This window comes from Homalodisca vitripennis, chromosome 4 (assembly GCF_021130785.1).
Source record: "Homalodisca vitripennis isolate AUS2020 chromosome 4, UT_GWSS_2.1, whole genome shotgun sequence".
Lineage (NCBI taxonomy): Eukaryota > Metazoa > Arthropoda > Insecta > Hemiptera > Cicadellidae > Homalodisca > Homalodisca vitripennis.
Genome location: NC_060210.1, coordinates 71,670,007 through 71,679,562, shown reverse-complemented (window position 1 = coordinate 71,679,562; position 9,556 = coordinate 71,670,007). Strand labels below are relative to the sequence as shown.

Sequence of the window (9,556 nt, the reverse complement as noted above, 5' to 3'; positions counted from 1 at the left end):
CCAAAAAAGAAGAAAAACAATACAAAGCGATTGTGTATTCATTTGTTCAATATTAAATATTATCAAATTTCATAGTGTCGATGTCAGCATCCTGGAGCTTTTCATATTAATACAGTCAGTCGTTCACAGCAATCGTTGCTACTAAAAGGGTTAAATTTGAATCATAAGGAAAATTTTTTAAAAAAGTGGCGCAAAATTTGGTAAGACATAAATCTACATTTATTTTGATTTCTCGTAAGAAGAACCTCTTTTAATTACAATTCAATAAAGTTTATTGATTAACAATATTCTAATATAATGTTTCACAAAAACAGTAAAAATGAATAATAAAACATTACAATTCCAATTTATTATTGAAACTAATAAAATTACATTTAGTTTAAACCATTCACAATTATGTTTACAATAACTTATAACTATTCATCGTATGTGTTTTAGTTGTGTTTAAATTCTATTCACGCGATGATTAGATTGCTTTAGTTGGTGGACTACATCCAGTAATCTTTTTAGATAAATTGTAAGATTATGAAAATTATACATAGTATTATGTAACTGTAGTGGAGTACGTATTAGTTTTGGCCAATATAAAATTCTTATACTTAATCCAGAATCATTTATACAAAATATATTTATTTTTATGGACTTGATGTGTGGAATATTATTTCAAGGACAATTAATAATTTAAATTGAATTTTAAATTACGTAACTAAATTTAGTAGATGTTAGGTTCTTTTATGTTTCTGGCACTAGAGTAACTTTTTGTACATTTTTTTACAAAACATGAGCAACATGAACATAAATTATTGACTTTGAAAGGTCAATAATCTAAAATACAAGGTAATCTTAAAAAAAAGAGATAAATAGTTTCCATAAATTATTATGAACAAAATCTAAAATTTACAAATATAGTTGTGCACAAGACATTAGGTTATATAATAGAAAAATAAGTATCAATGATTGACATCAAAATTTGTATAGCTTAAAAATTATGACAACAAATTCAGTCAACATATAATATTTCAAAGTGTTGTAAACTAACTAAAAACAAAGTTCAACATAATTTTATTGCAATACATTTAATATTTAGATAGGTAAGAAACAATGGTAAAATAACTGATTTAAAACTATTCTCCATCAAAAGAAAATTATTAAACAACAATGTAAAATATGAAACTTATTAAAAACTATAGATGGAAAAGATTTGAACTTTATCACAATGTACATCACTTAAAACAGATGTAAAAAGAACTAAGTGTCTAGCTAACCGATGTCTAATCAACTAAGAAATGTAGCAAAGTAAGGGCTCAGCTGGGCTTAGACGACGGATTTTGGTGGTGTAGATCAGGCACATCCCGTCGCATGACAATCTGTAACAAATATATGTTTAGACAATTTGGTTTTAAGCCATTATCATCTAATACTCCTGTGATCTGTGATATATGTAGAACACACCAAATCACGCACTAAATTTGACCCAGAACAATTAAAATCCTTGCTGTAACTAAATATAAAAGTTAATGTTTTTTGGGGTAATAAGGAATACTATATTTTTTCATACTTTATTTATAAAAATGGGTAAAATGGCAAACTTGTTAAAAGAAATGTACATGAACACGCATCCGTAAGTATTTCTTATTTTGTTAATTAAAGTAAAAAGTCCTGGAAAAAACAGGAACAAAACTCTAGCATGAAATAATTTCCTTGTCAAAAATGATTGGAATAAATCAGTGAAACCATTCTTCCTCTTTATGGTCTCTTCATTTTTATTAATTTCCTGCAATTAATAACTTACTGTAATAAGCGTTTTTCAGACCATAGCTCAGCTGTGGCATACTATTTTGCAAATGGTCACTGGAAGAAGTTTGCAAAAACATTTATTGAAAAACAAACAGGCTTACCACATGAGGCAGCAGTACTTTGGTCAGCAGAATATTTCTTTACAGATTGTGAGTAACCCAAACCTGTTTCCATACAGTGCTTGGTTTACAGTCAGCCCCATATATTTGTTTAGGGCAGCTACAGTGTTTTCTTAAATTTCAGATATGAATTTTAATTGGGGTGAAATACTAATCAAATTATTTTGTAACAAATTGAACTATCAGGTGTTGCCAAAAAAAAAATTGTTTTTGTATTTGTTTGTTAGAAAGGATGATATTTCATATGAATTGAGATAAACGTATGATAAGATTCATGAAAGGAGGTGAACCCATTGCTATACCATCTGGTTGTGAATAATGTTTATCTAGAAAAATGAAATTATTTCATTTTAACACCTTTATCAACATAATTAAAAGTTTGTTCATAGCTTCTGGTAATAAGTTGGAATGTTTCATTAGTTTATTGGATATTATTTCTTATATTATGACATTATAATTTTATATTTTGTCTATGAGGTTGTATGAGTTTTTTTAGACTGCAATCTTTCTTGGTGGTACAATTTAAATCTAACATGCTATTGTGCTAATCAGTAACAATAATTTGTAAACTGACGTCAGATATTTTCTATTTCACCAATCAGCTGTTCCGAAAACTATGAACAGAGCAATATCAGGTGACCAGTCACGTTTATCAACCATCAAACTAATAGAATAAAAATTCTCTTCAAACAATCATTAAAAAAAAACGGGTTTTATGATTTATTTGATGAAACCTACGAGGATAATATAAGATATCTGGTATTTTTCAAGTCAATCTACTTTCTTTTGATTAGGAAAGAAATGGATCTTTGTATTTATAAAAATTGACTCAAACCCTAGACCTCCTACTGCTAGTCTTGGAAAAAAGTTTCAATGTACTAATAAGAAAGCTGTGACAGTTTGAAAGTGTTGGCTAAAAGATCAATTTTGGTGCAACCAGTAATTAATTAACTTAACATCATAGATTTGTTGATCTTGTTACTATACACAACTTTGTCCATTTATTCGGCTGTATTTCTTCTAGTGTGCAAGATCCCTTCAGTGTGCATAACATTTGGAATACCTGATATATTCAGCAACATGAGTCAAACTTTTACCTGGGATTGTTGAGGAGGTGGTACTGAGTACATGGAAGAGTAGGGCGCCTGGGGGTGGCTGCTACTTGCTTGACTACTGGATCTACAACACATTGTTATTTAAATTAAACTTGGAAAATTAACAGTCTAGTAACCTATGACTATATATATATATATATATATATATATATATATATATATATATATATATAACTCTTGTTTGTTAACAAACCATCTCATTTTGATCTTGACGAGAGATCAAATCTATCTCCAGGAAGATACATAAAGACTTCCCAGCAGAACCTATCAATGAGACTATTTAAATAAATTGCACACAATATTTTAACGTGTTATGAATTAATGGTAACTTTTCTACCTAGGATAAACAACTGCTTGGTGTATATACTTAATATTATAAGTGGACAGGATCAGAGAAAGTCATAGTTATTTAATTATACTTCGCTTGCAGTTATTATTTCTTGTGTTCGTACACACTGAGCATCTGCTATGTCTATGCATATATATCATGTTGGTTGGCAGTAAACAAAGAGATATTTGCAAATTTTTCTTTATCTTTTAATTTGTGAACTTCTAAACTGAAATTGTAAACAAGTGTCAGAAATTGGCACTTCTATACTAGAGGCGGATATCTTACAAATATAAATATTACAAAAATTAAATGCAAATAGATACATTAAAATATGTATATACAAATATGTTTAAAGCACAGATTGTTAAGAACAAATTAAAAAGAAGAAGAGAATAAATCATAAATAAGTCTATAAAAGTATTGTTATGCATAGGCATCAATTATTAACATATCTGGCACTTCATGTATGGTGAAACAATATACAAACTTTCAAATAGTTAAACAGTTACAAATTATCTCCTCATACTGTTTTTGTAAACTAATCAGTAACCTTCATTATTATTTTCTCACTTTTTCAATATTTATGGAACAAGAATTTTTAACTATGTACGTTTTAATTCTATACCTTAAATCACATTATACAAATGAAAAAAAAAAATAATAATTGCAATTTCTAATAAATAAGTAAAGGTGTTTTTTTGTATATCCTTTGATTAAATTACCCATGAAACTAATTAATGATGAGAGATTTTGTTATCACTACGATATTGGGCAGTTAAATATATGTCCTGAAATAGAAAACCAAAAATTGAACTGATATCATAACATTTGTTAAATGAATTCATTAAATAGTAATGACCAATTTGGCATTTTTAAGATAAATACAAACCTACATTTTATGCATTTTCATAGTTTATTTATTAATTAAAACAAATTCAGTATAAATAAATACACCTTTTTTCTTAGCAAGACTGTTACATTTAATTCACATACAATTTGATTTTATTCAATTAGAATTATTTTATTAAATATTACATAGTAACATTAGTTTGTACCTTCTAGGTTCAGGAACAGAAGTAACGTTGGAAGAACGTACCACCACTCCCGGAGCTGAGCAGACATAAGGCTGAGCAGTAGTTCCCGGACTGTGGTGTCGGCTAGAAAAAACCAACATATAAAATTATACATTAAACATTAAAAGTTAACTCAATTATCAATCATTTGCTAGTAATTTTCACAAAGTAAATGGTTGACATTTTGTGTTTCCAACTTTTTGGTAACTTATGGCCTATAGAGGATGGGATGCCCAAAGATTATGTACCACAAGTTTGAATGATGATTTTGGCCAAAACTATAAATAAATTCCACCATGTCACTGTTTTCTTCATCTCAAGATTTTGCTTTCTACTTCATTTAATTTTTGTTATTCGTATATATGTGGAAATAAACGGATTATGATTTGGTTTAATTTGAACCCCAATAAAGTCGACATACATAAATAACATTACCTGTCAGAAACTTCCTGGATTTTGTACTAGCAATAACTGAGGAAGTCAACTATCGGTTGAAAACAATTGAGGCATTTAAAATACACAAGGCAGCACATAATCATCACATCATTGATGTTTCCAGAAGTGCACATCCTGTGGTCAGACCCAGCAAAACAATCTAGATTTTAGATAGAATAGATGTCTCTACAATTAAAATAAATTTAGTCAAGATCGTTCTAAAATATTAAAGCATTTTCAAGGATTTTTCCGACATCTGAAAACTCAAGCATAATTCCCGATCTTCAAGGACACTCTTGTATAAGTATTTAAAATGGGAAGAAGTTACATGTTAAGCACATGAAGCACTATAGGTGGAAATGTGCGTACTGTATGGAATATGATGAAGGAGGCGACCACTTTATGCTGCTACCTAGAGGATTTTCAGAAAACTATGACAACATCACATGTATCATTTTTATAATTAGTTGCAGTTCAAAAAGTTAAATTGTGTGTTGCGCTGTTTGTTTTGTTGTAATTACTTACTGTGACTGAAGTTTCATGTTCGATAGTGAAATAACATAGGATAAATATACAAAATGCGGATGGATACTGCAATACACAAATAAAACATTTATATTGATTTGACTGGAATAACAGAGCCTTGGTCAAAAATAACTACATTATCATAGTGCAGTGAGTGATATACAGATAACAAGACTGCATCTATTCCATGCCTAATCTTCACCAATATTCCAAGATGTGACTGCTCAATTTACTCAGCATACAAAAAACGTTATATTTATATGTTCCTCTAACATTCAATATAGAATGTTTCTTTTAAATTGGGAAATTAGGATTTTAATTAATTGTTTTTACTGTCTTAAATTTTCTGATTTACTTGGTTTACTATTGGATTGCAATGGTTCAATTGTTCTGTTTGAAGATTAGTCACAAAGAAAATTCTGAACAAAAACATTGGATATGAACATCACCATAAGACATAGATAGTTTCAATAAAAATGTTATGAACATGAAGATGATCAATAAAAAAGTAATGAATTTGTAATATTTTTTATAAAGTGATTAGTCTAATACATTTGATTTTGTCTGAAGGCTTTGGTTTAGTACCTGATTGGGTTCTGTGAAGGAAGATATTGCGATGGTTGACTGGGTGAAGTTGGTCCGTTCTCCACTCCTGACGGGTAGGTGTTGTTCACTCTAGGAGGCTGTGTCACTGCCACATTTCGACTGCTGTCCATTGGCACAGTTGGAGCTGTAGCTCCAGGATGGATATTATTTACTGTAACACATTTATTACTAATAATTTTAAGCCAATGAGTTGAGATTAAAAGATTTAAGTTAATTTTAATCTCAGAAGGGTATATGCAGTTTCTCCTCAAAATTCACCACAGATATCCTTGTAGTGTTTTAAAAGCTCCTTCATGAGTTTCCTGTTTTAAGCGTAGTGCAACTATTTATAAAATATCTTTTACTGCATGTACAAAACAACAAAGAATATGTCTTTACAGAGTTCCACTACAACTTACACTACTAGACATACAATACAGTTTGGATATCAGGACCAAAATTGTTTCATAGACAAATTTAAACTATTTTTACATAGCTCATGTGTTTTATAACAAGCTACCAGAGTACATATTGAATACTAAGGGCAGAGGTATTGCCGAGTATAAGTATAATGTGAGTCAGTAGTTGCTCAACCTGGATGGTGTTGCTACAGAGACACTGATTTGTTCACTGATAAATGATGGGGAAGCCTGCTAACAGGAAATGATTGGATAACACTACCTACATGAGAATTTATTGGGATTGTTCTCATCCATTTAACAGTAAACTATTGGTGGTTAACATATTAACAACTCAATATTCCTGCACATAATCTTCTTGTACAAATCCAATTAAATATGCAAGAAATGCAAAAGTTTAGCAAAACTCTAACTGAAAAATCAGTTTCATTGCTATTTGGTTGATCGAGCTATTGCTTTTTAGCTAGTGAAACAGGTTATAATATAATGTAATTTATAAGCATCTGAAGTATATATGTTTTTTTTATTTGCAGAACAACTTACAAAATTTGAATTTATTGTAATTTTCAAGAACGTAATTGAAAAAAATAATGTTCAGTTTCTATCACACGGATAAAACTTCACCATGTGCTTTCCTGATAGTTCCTTAGTTGACCATCAGAGTGCAGTAGCAATTAAACAGCACTAATGTGGATTTGTAGTTCATATAAACACTACTAGAGACCAATACGTTTCATCTTACAACAGTCAGGTGTTGTATAGCAAAGGAGCTGTTTAGATGATAACACAAGAATGTCAGTAAAAGTGAAAAACATGCCCTGATGATATTAAGATTGGAAAGAGAATGGTAATCAACCCCTAATTTGTGAGGATGAGGACTGTTTTAGTATATGAAGTAAAGGGAATTTTAATTTTTTAAATATTTATTTATACGTCTACATAATACTGTCACCTTCAAAATGGTCCCCATTAGATACTACGAACTTGTGCCAAAGCTTCTTACAGTCCTTAAAACACTCCTGAAACTCAATCCTTGGGATAGCCTTTGGTTCTTTAAGCAATGCACTTTTAATGTTATCTATGCTTGTAAATGAGTACTAACAAAATTACAAAAACTTGTGACAATTGGTCTCTACAAACGCGCAAAACTAAAAGATTCCCATTACTTTTTGAACACACCTGTTATGTATATGTGTATTTTGTTATGCACAGCTATGGTTAGAAATTTGTTTGTTTAAACTCAGTGTGTGAAGGAATTAATGTAAAATAAAGATGGCAATATATGTTTATTATTACTGACAACTACTACTACAACTAGTTGATTATAAATTGTACCAGGAGTGGGGGGCACTAGGGGGATAGCAAGGCGAGCGTTGACGGCCAGTAGGTGGTCTCGACGCTGTAGCAGAGAGTTGACATGCTCCTCTAGACGCAGGTTTTCAGCTCTCAACTGATGCAGACAGGTCAGCAGGGATGCAACTTCACCAGTAAACAGAAACATCGTACATAACAACATTTTATTGCTACCTTTTAGGACACACATAAATGATTATCACTAAAATTAATTATTGTTTCCATCAAAGTTCTATAATGCTATCAGATTCCTGAATGATTCTAATGCAAGCAGCACTTGTTGGTGACCAGTTTCAGTGAAGTGTATGCTAAGTAGCCTAAATGTATTCGCTACCGTGTGCTATTAGATACAGTCCAAAGTCAAGCGTAAACTATTTCAAATCTTGCCAATCGAATCTCAGTTATCAATCTTTCTAAAAATTTAAATGGATCTGAGTTATTGCTTTGGCACTGCTAAAACATATCAAATAAAAACACTTGAATTAATCTACATATTTTCTATAATAATGTTTTTTATTTGGCCAAAACAAATTAAATAAAATTATATATTTTTAAAAACATATGCTGAATAAAAACTTAAATAATATAATTTAAGTAATGTTTTTATGTAATGAATTAAATTTGTCTATCAATATGAAGTCGGTAATACAAATCATAATGTTGTTTCAAATCGTTAAAAAAAAATCACTTATCCTTCAAACATTTATGAAAACTTTTGTTTTTTTTTTTTACATAGCAAATCCATTTCTTACTTGCATTTTTAACTAAATTAATCAGGAGAGGTAGATGTGGAAATATAGTATCAATTTATTACCAAGTTTGATAAGTTTTATAAGTTAGCCAGGAGTTGAACACTAATTATAACAACTTGATGTGAAAATGAAAATGAAAACTGCCTTTATTTACAGAGGCGAAGTTAGGACTTAAAAGTCCTCTCTACCACTTAACCTCCTGTGACTAAGTCCTTTTCAGAAGGAAGAACAACATAAATAAAGAGATCAACTGTTACTATGTGATATTGCGTAACTAGACACGGAATAATGACTGCAAGTAGTATTATTTATGGACATAAAATCAGTTTCATGTTGTTTTCTAGTAAAAATTATCCTTGTGTTATACAGTAATAAGGAATATGTGAAATGAAAATACACAAAAAATCAATTTGAACATATGAAACATACTGTCAAAGTGCTGTGCTTGCTCCATGAGGAACTGACTGCCCTGCTCCCACTGCCGTTCCAGCAGCTGATCCAACGTCTGAGGGGTAGAGGTATTGTTGGGACCCCAGCCAGCCGATGCAGGCGGCGTACCACTCGACTGTGGTGTCCCTGCCCCGCTGCCTCGCACCTGTCACCAACAAGCAAATTGTCAGCAAGATAGATGGAAACAAAAGGACAAAGAAATAGGAACGGAAGGAGTGACAGGCCTACATGACCCTGCACATTTCCCACGGCTCTGGTGATGACTTTTTAAGCACTGCTACACCTAAATGTGAGACCTACACTACTAACTCTGCATTCTAAAACGACCAAGTTCCATGCCAAGTTTTGACAAGAACTTGATAATGGCCTCAGCATTGTAATTTTGATAAGGAACTAGTTGTAGAACTGAATATCCATTCTTCCTCTACTGGTAGGCCTATTTTGACTGAATTGCAAACTTTTCTTTTATACTATATAAAAGAACATGGTTTTTACTCAAAAGTATGCTTGCTATATATGGGGTTTTCCATCATGAAATAAAGAATTTCATTATGTTATGAAAGAAAACAACATCACATTGCCTCGCACTAATAAACATTGTA

At 30.9% G+C, this 9,556-nt stretch overlaps 1 protein-coding gene across 2 annotated transcripts; it reads right to left on the bottom strand.

Annotated features, from left to right (window-relative positions):
* Window positions 1-324: 324 nt before the first annotated feature.
* On the bottom strand, window positions 325-9,118 carry LOC124359512 (zinc finger protein zfp-1-like). Of its 2 annotated transcripts, none has more exons than XM_046812307.1 (6): window positions 8,934-9,118; window positions 7,735-7,884; window positions 5,981-6,152; window positions 4,418-4,519; window positions 3,014-3,095; window positions 325-1,367 (listed from the first exon to the last, which is right to left on the bottom strand). In XM_046812307.1, the coding sequence occupies exons 1-6, from the start codon at window positions 8,956-8,958 to the stop codon at window positions 1,305-1,307; spliced, it is 594 nt and encodes a 197-aa protein (XP_046668263.1). In that variant the 5' UTR covers window positions 8,959-9,118; the 3' UTR covers window positions 325-1,304. The 2 variants fall into 2 exon arrangements, with proteins under 2 accessions (XP_046668263.1, XP_046668264.1); XM_046812308.1 differs by having other exon boundaries at window positions 7,735-7,878; window positions 8,934-9,117.
* Window positions 9,119-9,556: the final 438 nt, after the last annotated feature.

Coding starts and splice junctions, on each gene's coding strand:
- LOC124359512 (XM_046812307.1), bottom strand. CDS start 8,958: ATGGAGCAAGCACAGCACTTTGACA. Junction 7,885..8,933: donor GCAAGCACAGCACTTTGACA/GTATGTTTCATA, acceptor TTCTGTTTACTG/GTGAAGTTGCATCCCTGCTG. Junction 4,520..5,980: donor CCTTCACAGAACCCAATCAG/GTACTAAACCAA, acceptor GGTTTTTTCTAG/CCGACACCACAGTCCGGGAA.